Raw genomic sequence first — 25992 nt, forward strand, 5'->3', positions numbered from 1 at the left:
GGGTGTGGGAAGCAGGAGTTTCTTAACTTTCACCCACACAGACATCTAGAACTTCTTCCATTAGCTCTGCCCAGCCATGTTCACTTTTTTGTGTGTCTGCCATTTCAAGTAGGAAATGTGGGGGGAGAGGAAAATATTCAAAGGTAAAAGTCCTGATTCGGACATCATGACAAACCACCAGTTTAAAAACACTTTAAAAATCTCTTCCACACTACTGCACAACCCACATTTGGCTCATTTGTAGGTTGTGCAGAGTGATGTGTGAATTTAGATCACTGGGTTGTTTAAGGAATAAGCAACCCAGCAGTTAACCCATTGGGTTAACCCAGCCATATTCCCTGAAGTGTGTTTGCCATGTAAAGTGGGGAAATGTAGTGGGAGGGAAGCAATCCGGATTTTGCACATCACACTGCACAACCTACAAAGCAGCTGATCATGGGTTATGCTGTAAAGTGGAAGAGATGCGTGTGCTGCAGGCAGGCTGCCCGTTCATACACTTCAGCCCCTTCATGCGTTGGCCACTGAACATCCTAATACATGATTTGCCAGTTGACCAGAATACAGAAGTAATTCCTTTTAGAATAGGACATTTGGTTTAAACTATAGTTTTCAATAAATATAGGCAAGTATATAGATCTTTAGGAAAAAGGTAGGATAACAAAAAATGCAGGTTGGAAAAATGCCAGAGGCAGTAAGTCCACCCATTTACTCAGGTGAAAGGAAATGTGAATAGAAAAGCAAGGGGGCTGGTGGCCAGTACCTAGGAAGTGCTCCTCACAAGGAGATTTAGCAAAAACTGAAGGGGCCACATTTGGCTTGGAAGTGGTCTACAGACACTACTGTCTTGATAGTTGTTCAGAAAAGGAGACAACTCTCTCTCTCCCTCACGGAAGCTAATACATGAAGATAGAACCCTGACTACCCACATTCCCTATCAAGAATGTCAAATATGAAGAGGCGTCTATAGCTCTGTCTGGATATGAGAAGACCTTGAGCGAATTGCCCTGTCATTGTAACACCTGTAAGGAACCCAAAGAAAAAAACTTGTCTAACAGTATAAAAAAACATCACCTTCAGCATATCCCATGTAGTCGCCAGTGATTTTAGCACAAGACAACCTGTTGTAAATAATTTCTGCAAACTTCTTTACATGTGAGTATGTAACGTTTTACCTGTTTTATACTATTTAAATATTTACATATGCCTTGTTTGCAATGTGCCCTATTAAACATTTATGTGTAGCATTAAAATTGCTTTATTGTTTACATGCTTGCACAGGCCTTGCTTGTAATGTGCTTTTCTAACTGATTTCTTTTTAATTCTGTGTTGTATCATTCATGTTCTATATAAACATTGTTACAGTCTTTTGACGAAGGCCTAATAACAAGCAAGAGGAGGAAACGCGCCAGGCTTTTCAGCAATAAAAAGAGAGAGAATAGCATCCTGAGACTATTCTCTCTCTTTGCGTTCATCTTGGATGCTCACCCGCCTTGCACCTCAAATACGAACTATATATTACTGCCCAAGAGTGGGTTACAATCTAGATTTAATAAGAGCGGAGCAAGAGGGGAAGGAAATGATCAGTAGAAACAGAGGTCAAAAACATATTCAGAATTCCAAGAAAACTTTCAGAAGGTGTGACCTTTGAGTAATTTAAGAGGGAGACAGACTATCACTACACTGACAGACTCCCAAACAAGAATCATCAATGTGGTGTAGTGGGCAGTGGTGAATTGGGCGGGGAATACTTTCCTTCAAATCCTCATTTCATCATTAACCTCAGTTGGGTTCATTTTAGGGATAGGACAAGTAATTGAATTGGGAATGGTGAGCAATAATGTCGATTCCATGTTGCTTCAAATAAAAATTGCAATCCTTTTTGCCTTCGTCCTGGATTGATCCTTGAAATGTACTGAAAATTTGACCTCTCTTTACCTACCAGTCCACCCCCTCCACAAGCAAGGAGAGGTGAGGAACCCCTACAAGAAGGGGAAATCAGTAGTGGAAAGGAGTATGGAGGGCGCTGTTGCACTGTGTCCAGCTTGTGGATCTCTGGTTGACAGCTGGTTGGCCACTGTGTGAACAGAGTGCTGGACTAGATGGACCCTTGGTCTGATCCAGCAGGGCTCTTCTAATGTTCTTATCTGATTGCAGACTATGGCCCTGTTCAGACAATATGCTAAACCATGATGGTTAAGTGTTTTGAGCTAAACATTACGACTTAGTGTGTTGTGTGATTCATTCCTAACCATGGTAGCCACATAACCATGGTTTAAACATGCTCACGAACCACTTGCTGCAAAAGGGCTAGCAGCCTAACCATGGCTTAGTGTGTTCTCTGAAATGACGCTTCTTAGTATAAGTGTTAGTTTCCGCCTGGATCAATCCCAGCAGGAATCAGAATATTGCAATTCCTTTCACCCTGGTAGGAAATGATACATGCTCAGAAGTGTCATTTCAATTTACAGACCTCCAGGAACAGAGAAGCAAAATACACACAATACTTAAAAAGACAAGTTGGTCTATGAGATGCTGTGGCAATGTGCAAGCATAGACACTTATATGTCTCTTGACCAGAAACTCAAGTCTCTGCAGGCAAAAAAAAAAAAAAAAAAAAGCATAGAAACACAAATAGTCATCACCAGGTTTTTGCACAGCTGAAATCAGTAGCAACAGACCTCTGATGTTAACGCACTTGGCAGAAACACACCCTCAAAACACCCCGCCCCCACCAGCCTCAGTAACTAATCCCACCAAGCCCAAAATTGACAGGCCAGGCAGGCAGAATGGCTGGCCTGTCAACTAGTGAGCTGGGCTCCCGCCACTGTTTACTACGGCTATCCCCAATTCTGAGGGGGGTTATCTGCAGTGGGAGGGGGGAACTAGCAGTGGCAAAACTAGGCAAACCCCACCCGATTTTGCAATTGTTCTTTGAAAGTGCTTATTACAACCCCCCCTTGAGGCCCTGTAGGTATTTGCAAGCAATATTCCCAAAACCTCAAACAGACTGTCAAGGTGAACAGGGGGATGTTCAGCCAATTCTATCAATGCTCAGACAGTCTCTCAGCCTAATCTACTTCACTGAGTTATGAGGATAAAACAGAGTAACTCCTCATACACCATTTTGAGCTCCTTGAAGGAAGGTGGAATAAAAACTGAATAAGTAAATAGGTAGAAGCATAACTGCCCCTTGCAAGCTCCTGGATCTTGCTCATCATCATCTTCTGGTTTTCTGTCACATTTTCTGTCACATTGACAGCTGTTCTATATGTTTATCGTATCCTGCTTCTGCTTATATTATGTAATTAAGAGCTATGGGCCAATGATGGATCTCCCCCACTACACTTTGCTTTGCATTTTGCAAGTTCTTGTCTTTCTTTCCATCTGCATTAAGTTGCAAGTGTCTGGATTTGAAGCAATGTCCCTTGAGAAGGGTATCTGGAATGGAGTCAGGTGAGGCTGTTGGTTTTGTTCCATGTGAAAGGTAGTGTGGATTATACACATGATTTGTAGCCTACCTTTCTACCAAGACAAATGGAACTCAAGGCAGCTTACAAGCATAAACAAATGTTTTCTATGCATGTGCACATTTGATTACTGAAGCAGAATTTCTGGGTTGGTGAGGAGTTGGTTACCGAGACTGGTTGAGGGAGGGATGCTTTGAGGATGTGTTTCTACACAAGCCAACTGAGTTAACATCAGAGATATGTTTCTACCAATTTCAGCTGTGCAAATATCTGGGAATGAGTATTTGCGTTTCTCTGTTCCCCCAGTTTTATTTTATTTTATTTTTTGCCTGCAGTGTCCTGAGTTTCTGGCCAAGAGACACATCAGTGCCTAAGCTTGCACATTGCTACAGCATCTTAAAGTACTTTTGTGTATTTTGCTTCCCTGTTCCTGCGGGTCTAGTACACCTGTTGTGTGGGTCAGCTGTGCCATATCCTGCCTTATTCTGATACTTTCTTTCCATCAACAGCTGTTTCGCCAGGAGAGCTTGCTCAGCCTAAATCTGTTAGCTAGGGGCAGCGGTTCAAGCGCTGCGTGGTGTGAGAATGCACACTGTTTGTGCTAAAGCACACCCATCCATGGGCTCCAGAATTATCGAAACGGGCTATTAGTATGTTGAACTAAGTTCTCTTTCTTCAAGAGGATCTTTCGCTAAAATTTCAAAGCGAGGCAGCTGTACTTTTGTTTTCCAGCGCTGCATTATCCAGGACTAAAACCCTTTGCATGAAAGTAAGAATTGATCTTTTGTCTGTTTCAAGTGATCTCCCCAAGGCCCCAGTGCTCACTTTGCTGCCATGCGGAGGGCACTCTCTGCATCATGGATGCTCTCTTCCAGTCGACGCTTGTCCTGCTCCAGCTGGGTAAGATGTCTATTGAGCTGACGCAGAGATTGATCTTTTCTTCTCAGCTCCATCTTTGCCTCGGAGAGACTCTGAGAGCAGACAGAAAACAGAGTTACTTGTCAGCTCCGATAATTAACTTCAATTTATGCCATAGGCTATTAAACAAAGAGGAATACAGACTGACTGTGAAATAGATTGGGGCTATTTTCTAATGAAAAATAGTACCTTTTTACCCTCCTTAAACATCCAGTACATTTAAGTGCCTTATAGCAAATAAAAACCACCCTGATCTCTAACAATCACAGATGCTACAGGTGCTATATAAAAACGTTAAGATTTAGTTAAAATACAACGATTTTAGGATGAAGAGTTATTGTGAATTGTAAGAACCTAAGAAGAGCTATGCTGGATCAGACCAAATGCCTATCTAGTTCAATACTGTGTTTCCACAGTGGCCAACCATACATTATAGGAAGCCTACAAGCAGGACATGAGTGAAATCACACCCTGCCTGCATAAAAATCCAAAGTATCTGAATTCATGGAAGGAATGTAAAGATACTGAAAACGAGAAGGGAGGGGAAAGGAATAGAAAAATAAATAGCATAGATGGTTCTTTTCTATTGCAGCTCTTCTAATTGGCTAAATCACTGTTCACTGTACTGCCAATTACAGCTAACACACAAACATACTTTACTTCAATTATATCATATGGCTTTTGTGATTTCCAAAATTCTGTCCCTGGAAGCCCAGGATCTATTCTCTAACATTAAAAGCTTTAAGTAGAAAATTAGTTCAGATGGATTGAATACATATAATTCCATGAAGGATAAAAAATTAGACAACTTGAACACACGCACAAAACAATCAAGGCCTTTATACGGTTTGTTGTAAGGTAAGGTATTCAAACGATTCTAATTTGCTAAGACCAATTTTCAATTCACAACTCAAGCTTTTCTTTTTATCTGTCCTTTCCCTTTGTTGAAAGACATTACAATTGTTATAGACTAGAAGAATGCCAGTACTGTATTAGGTTTTTGGTAATACACTATTTCTGTATTTTGTTTACATTTGCCCATATTTAGAGTTTGTTAAATAGAAACCTAATTTTAAAACTATGTCTCTTTATAGGAGTTTACTTTTGGCTGTAATGTGTATTGCAAAAGATTTAACGGTGCTGTTCCAGGACTAAATTCCTATATGCTACTTTGACAAATTAAAAAATTATAACCTTCATAACAGAGCCAGGAATTTTAAATATCAACATAACACTTTACATCTATTCCTAACATCTTCCATCTGAGGATTTGAAACATCAAGAAGCAGAAATTTGGGGGGATATTGGTTTCCAGAAAAGTTGAGCAAGCAGACTTCGCCAACGTCAGTGGAAACTCAACAGTGGAATGGAAGCCCAAAGGACCTATACAGAACAACCACAGATTTTATCAAACACTTGGGAAACGGGGGGCTATTTCTAACTGAGCTTTTGAAAGACATTGGCACACACTTTGGGAGGATGCCATATCTGCAGAGTCATGAAAACAATAACCTTAATATATGCATTGGAAACAAGGCTCATGAATGGCTCTGGAATAGTTTCGCTACATGTATCATTGCTCTGAAATAGCTGTACATAGTATGATTGACATGGGGCCCTTGCAGACCTTTAGATATGGATGCTCCCCTTGGGAATGTCCCAGATAAATAAATGCTGAGAAGAGTAAGGAGCTAGCCCAGATAGAAATAGGATTGAAATCTCCTGATTCCTACTACTGGATTTTGGAGCCTGCTAGGGAGTAGCAATGCAGCTAATAGAGGCAATATGATTCTCTATAGCAAGGATGGTCTAGGATACATTAATAATAATTATAATAATAATAATAATAATAATAATAATATTCATTTATATCCCGCCTTTTTCCCAGTACTGGGACTCAAGGCAGTTTACAAAATTAAAACATGTACAATTAAAACATATAAATATAAATTTACGAAAGTTAAAATAGAATTAAATCTACAGTAAAATTAAAAACATGTTAAAAAATTTAAAAACAGTAACAGATTAAAAAAGGGGGGGAATCCAATATATTAACACAGGTCCAGAGTAGTTCCAAAAGCCTGCTGAAACAAAAAAGTTTTTGCCTGCCTCTGGAAGTGTAGCACAGAGGGAGCCAGCCTAGCCTCCCTGGGAAGGGAGTTCCAGAGCCTTGGAGCTGCCACCAAGAAGGTGTGCCTGGGATGTGGTGGGACTGAGAGAAAGGCCTCCCCAGAAGATCTCAGAGCACGGGCAGGCTCATATGGGAGAATACTATCTTTCAGATAACCTGGACCTGAGCCATAAAGGGGGACATTGTCCTTTGTCACATAAGTTCTCTTTAACAAGAGAGTATACCATGCCTTTGCAAAATCCAGAAGATTAAATTTAGAAGACTGGCCAGTAAGAAGAAGAAGAAACTTGTATTGCTCAAGAACTTTCTCTTCCCCATTATTAAAAAAATCAATTTAGAAGATAAAATAATTGCATCAAAAGCCTTTCTGATATTGAAGGAAGAATAATGCTTCTTTGTTGAAAGATTTTTTAAAAAAGAGATACAGCATTAAATATTTCTCAAACAGAAATTTAACTACAATACAATGTTTTGTTCTGTACAATATAAATTGCAATTTGTATTTAGAATACTTTATTCTTAATACATAGTATACCGAATGTGTGTGCTATTCACTTCCACTCAGGATTTTTATCATCCCAGGACCCCCAGTGCATTCCCTGATCACATTGCAGGCTGGGGTGGGTAAGGAAGAACATCCACAATAAAACATTTCCATCTATGCTTAACATATGACACAGATGGTGTGAAATGCCTGTCCTCCCTTCCACTGCCTAACAGCCTATTGGTGACTCAGTCCTGCAGCGCCAATCATATTGAAGGCAAGGCTGCGTGGAACTCCTTGGGTTCCTTTCCACCATGCTCCTGCCCAGTGGTGAATGGCAATGTGAGAGCAAGTCTTCAGGGACTAATGCTGACCTCAGTCACTCCCTTTGAGAGCTCACCTGCTGGATGGGCAGGGGAGAAATGGGGTACCCCCATCAGCACTATGAGACTTCAGGGGATGACTCTGGAGCACCAGTCTCCTACCACTATATCCCAAGTAGCAGGGACTCCAGACTTTGAAGCTTAGGTATTCTGACAACAATGATCACTGGCATGAGGGATACCAGCACACTCTGTTTTTTTCCTGGCCATTAATCTCCCTTGCCCATAAGTATTTGCAACCACTCATAGGCATGAGGGGCTGATATTTGGAAGGGAGAATCAGATAAAAAGCCTCCTTGTTCATGCAGAGAGCAGACTTATACTTCTCTGGATTGCAAATGTTGGGTGCAATCCAGAGAAGGTTAAATCTGTTTGAAACTGATTCATTTAAATGGGATTTTACGTGCGTTTTAAACATACTCAGATTGCACCCATTATGTGAAAGTAATTTCTACTGAAACCAACAGGACTTATTTCTGCTTAGTATCACATTGTGAACTAAACAATCCTGGCACACAGGCAAACATAACGAATGGATGAGTACAGCTATTTCAAGCAGTCAGCTCACAGGCAATGAGCTGGCGAAGAAGCCAGGATTTGGAACCCCGATTGATGTCACTTTTAATAAACGTTAGGGATGTAACTTCATGTGTTGGTTGAATTAAGACAGGCTAAACTATTTCCCCCTTTCCACTCCCCCCCCCAAATAATCATTTAGGCTGTAATCCTATACAACTGGGAGTAAGTCCCATTGGACTCAATTGAGCTTACTTCTGCATAGGCATGTATACGTTTGCACTTTTAATTGCTTTCCTACCCAAAAAACATGAAGGTCAGTGCAATTACACTAAATAAGTGAATCACTACATTGGGTCATATGTAAGGCTCAGTTCCGATATAATGTTCCTGATCATCCAAATATTTATTTAAAACAATTCAATGCCCCTTTTAACATAGCTTATGTTTATGAAAAAAATAAATACAAATAAAACAAACAAGATGTTTAAAATTCATTAATTCATTAAAAAAAAACCTAGGAAAACAATAACACTTTTGCGTGGTGCCAAAAACATAACAATGTTGGTTCAGGCGAGCCTCTCTGGGGAGAGAATTCCAGAAACAGGGCGCCAACCCTGAGAAGGCTCTCTCTTGGATCACCACCTGCTTTTCTTCAAATGGTGGAAGAACCTTGAGGAGGGACTACAAAAGATGACATTTACATGGGCAGGTTAATACGGGAGCTAGCTTTCATTCAGTTACCTGGGTTTTAAGCCATGTGGAGCTTTAAAAGTAAGCACAAGCACTTCAGACTGTGTTCAAACATGGACTGTAAGCCAGTGAAGTTCTCTCAATACTGGCAAGATACGTTTCCCTGATCACTCCTATACAACTGTCTAGTGGCTGTATTTTCTACTCACTAAAGTCTCCCATCTATCTTCAAAGGCAGCCCCAGGTAAAACATTTTACACTATTCAATCCTAGTTGTTTCCAGGGCATGGAGCACTATAGCCACGCCATCTCTGTTAAGAAGAGGCCACAGCTGGGACTCCAGCATACATTGCTGGAGTGCACTCTTTGCCTCAGAGGCTACCCGACCTTCCAGGAAGAAAGCTGAATCACAGAGCACCCCAAACTAAAAGCTCGCTCCCCATCCAGGTCAGCTGTGAAACACTATCTCCCTGAACAGACAAAACCACCTACCCACAGAAATTCCATCTTCTCAGGATGGAATTCCAGTTTATTTGCTGTCATCCAATGTTGGCTCATTACTGAATCCAGATGCTGGTTCAGCATTTGCACTGCCTCATCTGAATCCAGTGACAGCGCATACTGACGGCACCTCACTGTCATCAGCACCTTACTCCAAATCCCCAAATGACTCCTGCAAGCGGTTTCATGCAAAAGTTAAAAAAGGCATAGGAGGCAATAATTTTTAGAATGTTTTTTAGGATGTTTTAACAATGTATATTATGTTTTCATCCAGTTTTATGTATTTTACCGTTTACTGTTGTTCCCCGCCTTGATCAAAATGGAGAGGCGGATAATAACAATAACAATAATAATAATAATAATAATAATAATAATAATAATAATAATAATAATAATTGTGAGTGGCTGTTCCAGAGAGCCCCGCTGGCCACTCTCCTGCTGCAGCATATGCCACATTGGGAGAGTGGTTTGCAACTCCAATTTGGAGAGCAATCACAAACTGTACGGAGGGGATGAGCCTGAGTCTCACTCATATAATATGAAACCATGGTTTAGCACTATGAATGAACCAGCTCAAACTGTTTCTCTCTCTGAAGAACTGGTGTAGTGAACATCTATTTATTTATTTATTTATTTACAATATGTACATACCACTGCCCAATTATAATTTTGAAGCGGTGTACAATATAAAATAAAAACACTTTAAAAATATATTTTTAATAAAAGAAGCAAAGTGAACCGTGGATGGTCATCAAGGGAAGGCTTCCTGGAACAACGACGTTTTCAGGAAGCGCCGAAAGGAATACAAGGTTGATGCCTGCCTGAGCTCCAGAGGCAGGGAACTCCATAGTAGGGGGGCTACATCACACCTTACAGGAACATTCCTTGCACCCAATTTCAACCATATAGATTATATGGGATATAGATATACTAAACATATGATTGTCGTGTTCATGCCTGTTCCCTCTGGCATTCACACGTGCTGGCAAGCTGACAATGATTGCCTCAGATGAGGCCATGAATGCTAGGATTTCTGCAGATTAGAACTCTGCACTTGTTTTGAGATTATTATTTTTAAGGGATGTTAATCAGCCCTGAATATAGAGCATCAACACCACAATAACAAGTCATTAAAAAACTATAAAGTAAGAACATAATAGTGACAAAAGTCTCTGTGATTTAAAGTGGTGAAGAATCATTTGAAGATATCAAACAACGGATATATTCTTCTTTGACATACATACCACATCGCATAGGTATCACGGACACTTTCACAACAAAGTTTCATCTCTACTTTTAAGTCCTGCTCTTTATGGGTTAAGGATAAACCTTTAAAATTGTTGAACTATATGAGGAGTGCTTTAAAGTAATATACTTTCAGCTGCTAAGCCTTTCTCCCCCCACCCTGCCTGCCCACTGCCCATTTCTTCAGATTGATCTAATTAAAACCCCTGATAAACTTTATGGACTCTAATATTTCCAGCTGAATGACTGAAACCAAGAGGGTGTGCCTCAAGGCAGCAAGGCAGCAATGATAAGCAGCAGGTTAGCCACTAATTTCTCAACCAGGGTAGATTGTAAAAGTGTGATGTTCTGATATCCAAGAAACTGTTCAGGAGAGAATAGGATAAATCAAGTTTAATAACTCTGGTCCTAATTGTTCCCCCAATGCTCAACTCTAATTACTTGGAGAACTCTCCTGACTGTCACCTGATATTAAGTTGTTGGAGGCTGAGTGTGGAACAGTGAGATAATCAATAAACATTTAGAGGGGAGAAGAATGAAGATCCCCGTTAAGCAGTGGGAACCGGCAGCACCCAAAGCCCTTCTGCTCATGAGAAAGCCTATGGGAGTACCACAGTGATTGCAAAGCAATAATCCAAAGCACTGTTTTTAGGCCTTGAGGCCTTTAGGCAGGAGTACATTTGAGAAAAAGAGGTTAACACGGTCACCCTAATTACAGCCCACTTTCACATGCTTCATATATAAGCGAAGACAAGCCAATTAGGTAGAAAGGAAGATAAGAGAAGTTTTATTTGTATACTAATTAAACCCCTGATGAAATTAAAGGAAAAACATACAGCTCTGTAATTGTGTCTGAGAAAGGTCACTTCAGGTTCAGTTATCAGAAAAGCGCAGCCTTGAGATATTTCACTTAATCCACAATATAGCTCTTTATTTTGCTCCCTGGGCCTTAATATTTACAAAAATAAGGAAATTTCAAAGCCTGATAGTGCGTTTATCTTGAAACACTGCAACAGACAAATTTGAACAGTTAGAAACTGAATAAGGAGAGCGGGATAACAAAACGAAACCAAAAAACTCATATTGCCTGCTTATAGTATTGTGTGGATGCCAATCGCTCATTCTGAAGTGCAAAGTGCTTTAAGACACATTTTAATTATTGAGTCCCAATTATTTTATCTTTAGATGTATTTGATCCTTCGGCCATTAAGATCGCCATACGTTCATTCACGTTCATTCACAACATTGTCATGCATAAGATATGTTCCCATCAAGAAACCCTAAAAAGGCTACCCCGAAGCAAAATATGAGGAATAACTACACAAAATATCTTGAGAGCAAAGTTGTTACATTTACCACACAATATTTAACATAACAAATTTCACAATAGAAAAACAATTGAGGACGAAGGGCAAAATTCAGTGCTGTCCATGCACAGCAGGACCCACTATTGGCTCAACGGGTAGCTAATGCTTTGAGTAAATCTGTAAACGAGTCAAAATGCTCATTTCTGGAACAGAACAGGTAAGTGAAGCTCATATGAGGAAACTCTGCTGTTCTATCCTATTCTGGAAATGAGTGTTTTGACTTGTTTCTAAGGTTACTCTAGGAAGTGCTAGGTTTCCGTGCACCAGCAGGAGGTCCTGCTGGCACAACACAATGGCAGACATGAAGTGGCAGCACTGGATACTGCCCAAAGTAAGAAAACTGTGGACACCCTTGAACACAGCTTGGAAAGAATAGGGCAGCCTCAATGTTAGCCTTTTACTATAGATATAAAGAGAGATTTGTATAGAACAATGCAGTTAAATATGCTAGCCAAAAATGAGACAGAGCTGTGCAATTGTGCTCTACTCACACATGGTCTCTTCATGAGTCAGGCACATTAGGGGGCATATTCCTGGTGCCATTAAATGCTGAAATATAGGGCTGGTTTTTTTAATTAGTGGGAGGTCACTATTTATACTGGCCCTGAAGGAGACAAAGTGACTTGGGCTGACCACACATTTTTATAAAGCTCCAAGTGCCTATTGCTGCCGTGTATGTGGCTTTTATTGTACTCTCTACATGCCCCATTTATGTTCTAGCACTAGGGATAAAGGCTGTTCTGATTATCACCTTAAGATATTTTAGGATAAGCTGAAGAAACCTTAAAACAATAAAACCAAGAGCATTAAAAACAGTCAACATTAAAATCTCAAAGACTACTTATTTTAAAAGGCTAGACTGAAGAAATATATCTTCACATCCTTTCTAAAGGCCAAGAAAATGGGGACAAATTGTAGTTCTTGAGGGAGCACATTCCATAGTTGGGGGCAACACAGGAGAAAGCGCTTTCACGCATGCCTGACCAATGGGCCTCTGCAGGTAATGAGGTCCTCAGAAGGTACCATTTGAATTATAGTGATTAAAAGTATGGGTATCGAAAGGCTTAAATATAGGACACCAATTCCCAAGGAACACTTCTTCAGAAGAAATCAAAAAAATCAACAAGAAGCGTAAGGCCTAAAGTAACACCACACACTATTTCACTGAAAATTAGGTGAAGTGAAAACATTTTCATTTGAAACACATCAGAATCTGACCTGCACCTATCACAGCTTAATGTAGACATGTGAACTAGCTCAAAGTGTCTGTATCTTGAAATAGCTCCTGACGTGAACGTCACAGCAGACATGCACATATCCTTTAAATAACAGCATGAGTGCTTACAATATTTTTCAAACACTGGGGTGATAAGATGAAAATGGGGAAAATATAATATGTGAAGGTGACCCTAACTTGAAGGCCTTGGCTGAAGCATAATAGGTCAACGCAATGCCACCTCAGGTCAGCTTCCGACAACATTAAACATACATTACTTTAACTTCCATTGCTAATTCATTTTCACTGCAAATACTGTCTATCAATATGTTTCAAAAAAATAAAATACTAACATCAAACTTGGCAATGGTGCAATGCTATGATGTTTTCCAATTATCCTTTGAACTTCTCTGACAGAGGGTTCTTTCAAAATGACTCCCAAGGCATTTTGCAAAAGTTTCAGAGGTAATGTTTCCTATTTGTAGAAATCTCCTTTGTGAAAATGCACATCCTCATAAGCTTGTGTCTCCCTTTCAACAGAGACAAGATCAGGTAGAGCACCCAAACATCATTGCTCTGAGGGCTACATGTGGCATTAGGTGTGTGGCTTCTCACCCCCGCACACAAGCATTTGCACATACATCCTGATCCAGATTGCTGGGACGAGCAAGAGGCTTTAACTTTGTTCTTCTTCCACAGATCTTGATCCCGACCATTGGAATGGGGCACAGTTAAAGCCTCCCATCATTTCAGAGTTCCTGCTGCAGATTGCTGTGGTGGGGATGGGGAGGCTTCACCCCAACAACCCCTATCCCAATGAGAATGAGTAAGGTTGATGGAATGGGAGCAAAGTTAAAGTCTTCCCCCTCGCATTCCAGTGTAAGGGGTATGGGTGGTTTCTGGGTGAGGACAGAAGTGGCCTGCTTCAGGTACATATGGGGCATGTCTACACCAGCCCTATATCCTGGGATCGTTCCTGTGCATCCAAATGTCACACAGGGGATCCTGGGAGCAGGCAGGGATGATCCCTCCATTTTCCTGGGATAACCCTTAGGTGTAGAAAGGGCCGTGGTTTCTCTATCCACTGTTGGGTGATTTCCCCTTCCTGCTGCAGCTCCCTACTCATCCCACACTGTAAACAAGTATCCTGAACCCTCCAGAAAAGCTTAGGGGCACAGGAGAGGAGAGGTTGGGAAAGTTTCAGTATGGGTTTTATAGTAACTTTAAAAAATCTTTATACACTCAAGCTTCACACAAGAAGAAAAGTCAACCATGGGAAAAGTTGGTTAAGGTTAATAAAGACACCCACAGAATAAGTCCTATAAGCATAACTCCATAGTTTAAAATAACAACAAAAACCTACTAAGTGTAAAGGACTAGGATATCAGAAGCCAGAGAAAAGTCCTATGCATTGATATTCAAGCTACTAGGAAAAATAGGGTTTAGAACATTAAAAAAAATCTACGCAACTTTATAGGTCTATTGATTCCTTCTGCACATCTCAAGGTAATATAGTTACTTTGTAGTTGATTCAGTGTTCTAACAAAGATCTCTCAGGAAACTGGATTTAACGAGAAGCCTTCTTGTATTTTTGAATGAAAATCTTAAAGATACATAAAAGCTTTCAACTAACTGGGATAAGTGGTATCCAAGCATACGTGCTTAACACCTTTGCATTTTACTCGCGAAATAATCCTATTTTTTTCTTCAGGCGTACATGTCAATAAATCATTCCCACTGCACTCTAAATTCCAAGGTCATGGACAGAAGTGTTTATTAGTATAATTACAAAAAAGCAGTAATGCCATTAAGCCTTCAGTGGCAAATTAAAAAAACAACAACACTCGAAGAAGTTAAAAAAAATGGATTGATTGGAAAGAGGAGGGATTCCCTCAATAAAACCATAGAAGGGTATCAAAACACTCATTTTCATTCATTGTCATTTCTTAATTTAAATGTGTATAACTAAGCATTTTTATTTAACAATTCAAAAGACAGGATCTATTGGAAAATTAAACCCAAAACAATAGGAACATATTAATCTGCGTCATATTGTACAGAGTAAGACGATTGGCTATGTTGGGTGGGGCTGATGGAGGTTTGAGTCCAACAACATCTGGAGAGTCATGGATTCTCTAACCCTGAGACTAAGAGAACCCGCCTGAAAACCCATCCTTTTGCACATGCACACATTTTCCAGTATCCCTCTGTAAAAGAAAGCTTTGTGCATTTGCACTTTACAAATGATGCCAAATGAGGTTTCCATACTACTGTAATGACTGAATGAGCATGGGAAACTCGCTGTACAAAGCAAAAAAAGTAGACATCACTATGTTGTCCCTCCCCAATCTCAATGAGAGCAAGCATTGCACCACTCTTCCATGGCAGCTACATAGCTGGAACTATTTCAAGACATGCACATGATTACAAGACAGCATACTGATGGTGAAATGTGGTGATGGCTATAAGACAAAAGGGAAAAAGAAGTCTTCTTAGTAGTGACAATGGAAATACTTCGTGAATGGTCTCCACAGAGAAGCCCAGGCAATCAAGCCATCTTGTGTGCTGCTTCTGCTGCCAGGTCAAAGCTTTGTATTTTATTTCGTCAAGGCCTTTTAAAAATTATTTTTATTTGCTGCTGCTGCTTTTACTGCTGTATTGTATCACAAGTAGTTACTGTTGGGTGTTGTTAGGATTTTTTATTATAAACATTGGCTTGTTTGCAAAGCATTTAACCATAGTTCCCAGTTTCCACATCACAGGATGCCATGGTGAAGTTCTGAATTGTTATTTGCTTGCTAGCACAAAGGGAGGAGCAAAGCAGTGCACAATGCTCATTGACCTCCTGGCTTAGTGTGAAGTGGCGCGCCTGGAAAGAGTAGGGCTTTTTCTTTTCTTTTTTGCAATGTTACAAATTAGTGTCTGACCCAAATGTTTCAAAGTAAAATTCTGGAGAGTTAGCAACTTTCTCCATTCTCTTCCAAATATGCAGAGAAAGGTGTAATCTGTCTGTTGGAGACACTTGATCAAGTTTGCACAATCATGGAGGGAAAATAAACCATAGTGGCTTATTTTCCTGCCCTGTGTGCATTGGCTGCAAGCCGCCTAATTAGTGTAATTACCCTTGTGGCCATAGATGGTTGTCAAGACATGGCTTCTTCTAGTTTCAGGTTCAGACACCATGCCAGGTTCGGACGTCACGACACCCCGTGTCTGGAAAAGGTAATTAGGCGGCTTGCAACCGGTACACACGTGGAGGGAAAATAAGCCACCATGGGTTATTTAACCCTCCATGATCATGTGAACCCGGTTATGGCCATGTTACATGTGAACTACTGTTTTTATGAATGACAAACAAGGAGATGAGCAATATTTTACTATTTTACTGAAAGAAGGGCAGGTGGAAATTCCAGTTTAAAATCCAGTTTCTATAAATTATTTAGGTACTGAGAATATGCATTATACAAAACTTTTTAAACAACTAAAGCCTTTAACTAATTAATGAATTATGAAATTTAGCCTCCAAACAATTCAGAAGGGATCTCTCCCTCTCTCTCTCTCTCTCTAGCTTGATTTAACATGATAAATTTGATTAACAGTTTACTATTAACTTGTACACTAATGAATAATCAGCTACATTATGTTCTTTAATGAACAACAGCTTTTAATTTAATAGATACAGTGTTTAGAATTGCTCTTTCTTGCCAAAGTGACAACACAGTTACTGGCAATCAACAACATCCCTTTGAGCATTCTAGTTCTAGCCTGCTTCTCTAGGGGCAAGGAAATGAAAACACTCATGGGAGTTGGTGAATGAAAGACCCAAATTTATTTTCTGGCTTTACAGTGAACACATCCAGAGTTATTCTACTAGGGTATTAGCCTTTCATCACAGCTCTTTAAAAGGATGCAAAAACACGTATTTTATCACATCAGAACTCTACAATAATCGCAGAACCCTACCTGCCAAGTATCAGATACACTTGGTGACAGATTTAATATTCTTAAAATTATGCAGCTTTCCTAGCAAATAAACCTTGCATATAAAAATATATTACCTTCAGAGTTACATTGTATGTTATTCTTGTACTCACAGCACCTGTACGTTTTTCAACTGGGTGGGGAGCAGAGAAGAAGGTAATGTAGATAGGCACTTAAGGACAGATATGTTTTGACCAACTATTTCCATATGTACAGCTAATGCTTCAACTTGGGAGACCTAGGATGGGTAGCAATATGTTAAGTAACATATTGTATGTACTCATTCAAAGTGAAAAGGGATACAAACTGCACCTTCATGTTCCCCTATCGCTGGTCACTAAAAAATTTCCCAAATATAAGGTGTCATACACTACACTATGGAAGATGCTCAGATTTTGGATAGTCTCTATGGTAACAGAATACCACATTTATGGGCCAATCACCAAGAGCACTGCTGTATACATCCTTGCAGTCCTAATCTGGTGCACTGAAAGTAAATTTAAGAGGACATTTTCAACTGACCTTGTAGACTGTGATACGGCATACAGCTGAAGGCAATCTTTAGTTATGCAGGATACAAACTATTTAGGGCTTGATAGGTCATGGATAACCAAAACCTTGATTTCAGCACAAAACAAGAGAGAGAGAGTCGTTGCTGACATTGAAGTATTTCCTTTATGTCGTCCTGGCAGTCCTCCCCTATCAGAACACAGGCTTCCACGTCATCACCATAGCATACCCATGAAGAGTCTACTCTTCCGAATTGGAAAGACATGAATGACCACACTGACAACAAAGGTCCACATAGTTAAAGCAATGGTATTCCCCGTAGTAACCTATGGCTGCGAGAGCTGGACCATAAGGAAAGCTGAGCGAAGGAAGATAGATGCTTTTGAACTGTGGTATTGGAGGAAAATTCTGAGAGTGCCTTGGACTGCAAGAAGATCAAACCAGTCCATACTCCAGGAAATAAAGCCAGACTGCTCACTTGAGGGAATGGTAGTAAAGGCAAAACTGAAGTACTTTGGCCACATAATGAGAAGACAGGATACCCTGGAGAAGAGGCTGATGCTAGGGAAAGTGGAAGGCAAAAGGAAGAGGGGCCGACCAAGGGCAAGATGGATGGATGATATTCTGGAGGTGACAGACTTGACCTTGGGGGAGCTAGGGGTGGCGACGGCCGACAGAAAGCTCTGGCGAGGGCTGGTCCATGAAGTCACGAAGAGTCGGAAGCGACTGAACGAATAAACAACAAGGAATTTCAAAGAAAAGGTTGCAGCCAGTTGGAGATGATAGAAAAATATATTTATGAGGTTTAAAGCCCACCAGTGATGGCTGTTCTGACCTCAAGTTACAGGACTGTCTCATGATTTTTCACTTCAGCCTTGTTCAGACTGAGTTTCAGTTTGGTCACTTATAAATGTGACCAAACTGAAGTAAATGTGTTTGCGGGGTGGGGTGGGGGTCTTCAAAATTAACTCTTAAGTTATCAAGAGATTTTATAAACTCTGAGACAGCCGTTTAAATAACTACAACAGCTTTCACACCATTCCCAGAAGTAGATTTAATTCCCCAGGAATCTCATATTATGAGGCACTGTAATGACACACCAGATTGTAACTGAAACAGAGGTTTAAGGATCAAGATTGGGTCATGCGGTGTCCTCCAACCAAACCCTTCCTCCCTTCCTTCACATTTCTATACCGCCCAATAGCCAAAGCTCTCTTGAACGTTACTATGCCAGACTCCTTCAAGCCAGTGTTCCATGTTGTGTGAACATGAGTATATGGCTGAGGGGAATTCATGTGTAGAACAGCAGGGGTGAGAGCACACAATTCCACAGCCTGCATCCAATCCCAAACCCTCATTTTAATTGATTCAGGCCATGTCAGAAGCAGTTTGCATGTTATTGTTTTATTTGTAATTCTGAATTTCAAGTAAGTTATTTCATCTCTCTTCTATTTAAGAACACACAGCCGTGCGTCATTAGTTAAGGTATGACAGGAAAAAAATAGCATCCTACCAATATAAAGGAGTAATTATGAGGTAGGTCATTCTAACATTCATAAAACTGAATTTTTTTCACCAATCTTCCTGAAATTCACATATGCCAGAATTTCATATTGGTTTTAACATATTAATGGTTTAATTTGTTTTATAATTGTATATTTATTGTTCTATTTCATATGTATGATTTTATTTGTATGCCGCCCTGAGATCCTTGAGATATAGGACAGGATATAAATGTTTTAATAAATAAATTAATAAATAAATAACGCTATTCCCCCTTCTGAAGAGGTCTGGACTACAGACTACTAAAGACAAACAAAGTGGCAGACCATAATAACAGGGCCTTACAGGGAACTATAGGGACAGACACAGCAGGCATACATAGCACACACAGAGTGCTAAGCCTGGCAAATCTAAAAGCAAGTATGTTGCTTTTCAAGAACCAAGAAAATTCAGTGGGTCTCACTTTTGAGTAAACATCTATGGATGGAAATGCAGCCCGTGCAGGCTTGAAACTTGACCACAAACTTGATCACAAACTGCTACTTTGAGATCCAAATGGGAAGAAAAAGCATGTAGCATAAAATGATCTATAATAATTAACATAGTAAACTGAAACTTATTCTAATATAGAATATTTTCTTGTATTATTTTGTGTGCTTCCAGAATTAGTCAGAGGTTTTAATTCCAGTAGAACAATTTTTCAAGTTGACTCCCAAGTACATACACAAAATATGAAATGCTTCCTTTTCAGGAGGCAGTGACAAAAAAAATGCTTTTGTCTCTGGACACTGGCTATTGAAAAGTTCAAATGAGTATCATCAGAGCATAACTTCTGGGGCTCATTTATTAATTTGAAAAGTGGATTCAACACATAACACTAGCTGTGGTTTTATATTGGTTGTCAACATGGTGTAACATCCTGGCTGACATTGGTTTGGTTGTCAACTGTATAATATCCGGTCATCCATTACACAAAGCCATGAAATTCATCAAACAAAAAACTTATGGTTTACGAAACAATGTTAAGGCTCTAGAGCTTTCAACCAAGCATCAAAAAGCAGGGAAATTGGGAGTTAAGGCTCACAAGTCTTAATGCCACATCCTCCCAAAGGGCGCAGAAAGTGCAACTGAAATACTCATTCTCCCAAAGCAGATAAACCATGAGGACAGGATGGAGAATATGATATGGGGTAGTGGAAAACGAATGACGAACAACTTAGGCCCGCCTACTTCTCTTTTTTTAGAGCAGCACTTCCCCAACCTGGTGCCCTTCAAAGATGTTGAACAACAACTCCCATCATTGCAAGTCAGTATATCCCATGGTCAGAAATGCTGGGTCTTGTAATCTCAAACATCTGGTGGGCAGGAGGTTGGGGAACATTGTTCTATATTCTTACCAAATACAGGGACTGTCCAATACTTTTCTCTCACACACATCTCCCATATAGCAGCAGGAGTGATGACAAAAGAGCACTATTCATTACAGATCTAGAACAAGAGCAGGTGCAACGCACTTTCCATTTTTGGTCAATATCCTGCCCTTCAAAGAGCCAAAGTTTTTTTTGCTTTTCTTAAAATGTGTTTATACAACTTACTGTTCATTCCCCACAATCCCTCCACAATACATCATCTCATCAAAGTGATAGATGAGCAGAAAAAGGTTTTGTTTGGCTATCTTGAACGCCTCTCAGATGAGATTAGTTTGCAATCCTATACTACTTGGGGGTAAACCCTAGTGAACTCAGTGGCACTGACTTCTGAGAAGACATGTACAGGATTCAAGTGTAAGCCAACCTTCCCCAGCCTGGTGCTCTCCAGATGTGAAGGTTGAGTCCTATGAGTTTGTTTTATCATGCTGAGACTGTTGGAAAGGATGTCTGTACTAATTGATAGGATGTATAATGCCCACAGAAAGTCAAATGCTAACAGAAAGTGCTAACAGAAAGTCAAATGCTTGCTGGTCCCAATCCACTAAGCAGTACTGCGAATATTCTAGGTAGCTCAAAGGAACATACATCTCTTTGAAATGAACAATAGTATCTTGTTCCCATCCACATTTTGGAATTATGTGCTCTAGAATATCAAATTTCTCCTCTTTCTACCTAGTCTTCAGATACCAAGTCAAGATACTGTTCTTTCTGCACAGTTTTGGTTGGAGCAGTAACTCTGGTCCTCTGATCACCCTTTATTTTGGCTTCTCTTTTTAAATTTTGCTGTTTGGTGTTTGATATATAATAATGATGTACATTTTTTATGCTTTTGACTGTGCCTTGAATGTCCACATAGATAAAACAATGCCTGTGTTTAAATGAATTAAACTTCTCAAAAATTCTCTCTAAAAAGAATATTTATGAACATATTATTTTATAACAGACCATGTACTCTAGATGTTTTCAGTACTTGTGGAGAAGGAAAGCTCATTGTTATTGTTTGAAATTACTGCATTGTCTTACTATGTAAAATAGTATAGATACTGTTGCCACAAAATCAAACTCTCTCTTTTTTCCTTTTTTTTGTTGCAAAATGAGACAATTGGGCTACTATCTTTTCTCACCTAATAAAAGAAATAGTCTAAGAACAGTGCTTAGCTCTGACTGACCTTGAAACATAATTGGCCAGGATGTATGTCTCTACGGTATATGCCATTCGGTGTATATATATTATATATATATATTATATATATATAATCCTATATATATAGGATTATAATCAAAACCGATAAAGCTACAAAATTAATCAACAGTGTTTTAAACCTACTTGATGAAAATAACAGAAAGTTGAAATATTTTCTAATTACTAATATAGGTTGTATATTTAAACCAAAGTGTACAATGCGTAAATGTCAACTGCATGCTTTGATGCAATTACTAACGTTTTCCTTTAATTGTGAATTAATTTTAAAGGTTATTTAAAATTATTGCAAAGCCTTAATATAGGCTTGCAAAATTTAGTTGAGGAATTATCTAAATGTGTAATTTTTAGTATTTTATACACATTGTTATAGGAATCTGTATGTTTTGCACATCTGTAATATAGATGTGCAAAACATATAGATTTTTGTGAAACCCCACCCTCTGACAGCTTCAGCTATAAGTACAGAAATATAACAAATGAATGAATAACGTATTATATACATTTATAATCACTTTTCATGTTTGGGGTGTTCCTCATTTGTATATATTCTAAATAGTTTTTTTTTAAATAAATTTGATTGCTATTTAAAGGTCTTCTTTTCTATTTATTTAGATTCTGTCTTTCTCTAAAATATTCACGGTGGCTTGATTGTGTCATATACAGATCCTGTGAACAGAGTTTCTCAAATAACCACTTTTTTCTTGAACTTCTAATTTGCATATCCATCGAAGGTTAAGGTAAACCATTCAGAAAAAAAGCATATGATACCTCTGGGACTTGAACAAGCTCATAAGCAAGCTCCCCTGTCAAGACTTATAAAGGGTGGTAACAACAACAACAACAACAACAGGTAATTGGGGCAAAGTGGGAGACTACTTTACTGAAGTGCAGACACCAACTGTACTTATAAAAACCTCTGCCATGGGGGAAGGCAGGCAACTCTTGTTCTCCATACTACAATCCTATCTTAATATGGCAGCCAGGTTAGTCACCAGTACATCTAGGGGTGAGCATATTATCCCAACATTAAAATCACTCCACTGGCTGCCAATTAGTTTCCGGGCAAAGTACAAAGTGTTGGTCATTACCTTTAAAGCCCTAAATGGTTTGGGTCCAGGTTACCTGCGGGATCGCATTCTCCCATACAGTCCGCCCCGCACACTCAGGTCCTCTGGGGTGAACTTACTTCAGTCAGCTAAAACTAGGCTGACATCAGTTTCCCAGAGGACCTTTTCTTCTGTCGCCCCCAGATTGTGGAATGGCCTGCCGGAGGAGATTCGTAAAATTAACTCTCTGTGTGATTTTAAGGCAGCTTTAAAGACTAGCCTTTTCCGGCAGGCCTATCCAGATCAATGTAAAATCAAGAATTTTAAAGATGTATTGATTCCTGTTCTAATGTTGTTCCCCGTCTCGATCCAAAGGGAGAGGCGGGTTAGAAATAAATATTATTATTATTATTATTATTATTATTATTATTATTATTATTATTATTATTATTATTACTACCGAAGAGATGCTATTGGTGATGGTTCAAGCACATTAACTGCACTCAGGCTTGCTTCGTCTTTCTCTTTCTTGACAAAGGAGAAAGGCTGAATAGGAGAGAGTTGTCCATTGCTGCAACAATGAAGCCACTATTGGCACATGTGCTTATTTTAATGCAGAGGGAAAGCTTTTATCATCCTTCCCAGGTTCAAAATTAACTACAGTTTAGGGAACAAGCTCCGGCCATGGGAATACACACCTCCTCTCTTCCCTTGTTATGAATAAATTCCTCCTGCTCTGCTCTATCCAAATTATATACCACAACGGTAACCAGGTCTGCACAGAACTTTAAATTCTGAATCCCAGTTTTTGAGGTAGACAGGGCTTCTCTTATTTTGCTGTGCCAACAGGCAGAAACTGTTAACTCTTTTCTTCCACTGCCATAAATTCCATAATTTTATCAGAGAAAAGATACCGCTATTGATTTTGATGCACATCAATGTGTGCCAAAATACGCGCTCTACCAAAATGGTTTCAGGATGCTTCCCCAGCTTGTGACCCTGTTCACATGACTTGGCTTAATGTGCTGTACGTAGAATGTGTTCCTTCTGAAGACTACAAAATTTGACGTTTCCTGCTGAGGCGAGAATAGCATCTTTATTTTTGAAGAAACGCTGCCCTACCTTTACGGCTTCACTTAGGGTTTGGTTTTTGTCTGCTTCTTCGCAAGAATGCAATTCCAGTTTATACTGCAGCTCCTGTAGCTGCTGTGCCTGTTCGCTCAAAAGCATTTGTGCCTGCTGCTCCCGAAGCAATGCATTATTTAGCTCTTCGCATGCACTTTCAAACCTCTCGTGGGTGATCAATTTCTGATAAAGGAAATAAATTGTGTACTGTCATGAAATAGCAGCATTGTTTGTACACTTGACTTTCAGTATCCCACTTGCCAATATGCAACATTCTAATGCAAAAGTTTTAAAACACTCAATAGATTTGCCCTAGAGGCTCTCGCTTTTCCAAGTCAGGACCATTATACAATGCTAATGCCAGGTGATTTTTATTCACCAGATTTCCTAAAAGAAACATGGAGCATAAGTACATGTAAAAAAGAAAGGTTCTCATTCAAATTACTCCTGATCAAAGAGGTCATATAACTGAGGAGATGATGTTGATGATGATGATTAATCTAAAGAAAGGCACTGCATTTTTCTATTGCTTAATCATAGACCCATATACACCCATATACTTACCCAAGACCTATTCTTGCCTACATAAAATGCAGTGGAGGCTGGCGGCTCTGTTTTCAGTAGGGCTGTGAAAGTATTCTGTGTTTTAGTCAGAACCAGCCAGAACTCTAAAGGTGCTGAACCTGTTTTGGGTATAGTGTTCAGCACTTTGGATAGCCGCTCTAGAGTTTTGGCTAGTTTTGACTAAAACCCAGAATGGATTCACAGCCCCACCAAAATCAGCCTCCACTGGTAAAATGTTTTAGAAAAATCAAAAGCAAGCCTATTGAAACTCACCCCTTATCTATCCATTCTTTTCCATTTTAAATATCGCAAAGATAATCCAATGAATTGAACACATCAAAGCTAGACGCCTGTTTGGCTAAATAATCTAGATAATTCAAGATGTTTAAGCTGGACCAGTATCTAACCTTTGAGGTGAAATTATAAAACAGTATTATTTCCCTTCTCCACCTTCTGGCAGGAGAGCCTTATACACATGTGCCTATCCTGAGTGTAGATAAAACGAACAGAAAAATAATACAAAGAAATCAGGCACATTAGAAATAAACACTTGTGGGAAAACACGTCATGAAACAGACTGAAAGAAATCACTATTCTGTGGTATTTTACTCTTCCTTTTTGTTCTTAAGATTACCATTTTTATTTCATTGAAAATTATCCTGGTTGTGCTTTTATATTGCATTTTATATCATGTTTTTATATTGTTGTTTTATACTTTGAATGGTTTTAATTTTTGTGAACCACCCAGGGAGCTTCGGCTATTGGGCAGTATAAAAATGCAATAAATAAATAAATATTAATAAATTATTTCTGAAATAAGAGTGCAGGTTAAGGCAACTAAAGAGCTGGAGGAATACTACAGTCTCAGCAAGCCTGTAGACCACTGAGACGCTGGCAAGATCACCAGGTCCTTCCCTCGGTTACAGAATGTCTGTGTGGGAAGCACTTCCATATACAAATTACTAAGTAATCACATGAGACAACTAAACATGTGGAGCTTTCATTGCATATTCACTTGAGTATGAATGGTCACAATTTCCTATTGCATGTACTATAGTACATTGCATGTACTATACTGTGCACATATAGCAGTGGTTGCACCCACCACCACCACCACCAAAAAAACTCCATCTGTGCTGCTCTCATACATGGTGACTTACATTAGAGTTGCCTTTTAAATCTAACATGGAAGTATCTTGCATGTCGACAATTTACAATGTGCGAAGCAGCCGTTATGTAGTTCAAGATGTCAACAGTTGGCAAGGATTTGGCTGATAATAAACATAAAATGTGTATACAAAACACACAAATGGAGTTTTCAAACTCCAGTTCTCCAGTGCCATGAATCATTTAGGATAATGGCCGGGGGGGCGGGGGGGGGGGGGAGAGAGAGAGAGAGAGAGATTAGCTTTATTGAAGATCACACATGATTATTTACTTAACCTAACTTATCCTGAAACATAAAGAACTAATCATACAAAAAGAGTCACTGGTTGTCTCCCCACACCCCTTTTCAACATACCTGATTCACAGCTGGGACACATTTGTGAGACACAGGCTTTGGGGGGGGGCAGTGGAGTGTGTGCGGAGAATGTAAAAATAGTCTGTTTTTATTATTTAGTTTTCCAAGAAATGCTGAATCAAAATGGAGTAAAAAGGAAATCTCTCCTTTAGACCAGGTTATTTTCTCCCCCTTCTAAATCAAATA

The 25992-nt window shown here is 39.4% G+C and overlaps 1 protein-coding gene across 3 annotated transcripts in view; it reads right to left on the reverse strand.

Annotated features, from left to right (window-relative positions):
* Window positions 1–25992, reverse strand: part of CCDC171 (coiled-coil domain containing 171) — a 210964-nt gene that overhangs the window by 94254 nt on the left and 90718 nt on the right. For all 3 annotated transcript variants that reach the window (XM_063129238.1, XM_063129237.1, XM_063129239.1), the window contains 2 exons: window positions 23718–23903; window positions 4293–4438 (listed from right to left, as the gene is read on the reverse strand). In XM_063129238.1, the coding sequence (XP_062985308.1) occupies window positions 4293–4438; window positions 23718–23903 (332 nt within the window). The remainder of the gene's footprint in view (window positions 1–4292; window positions 4439–23717; window positions 23904–25992) is intronic.

This window comes from Elgaria multicarinata, chromosome 6 (genome assembly GCF_023053635.1).
Source record: "Elgaria multicarinata webbii isolate HBS135686 ecotype San Diego chromosome 6, rElgMul1.1.pri, whole genome shotgun sequence".
Classification (NCBI taxonomy): domain Eukaryota; kingdom Metazoa; phylum Chordata; class Lepidosauria; order Squamata; family Anguidae; genus Elgaria; species Elgaria multicarinata.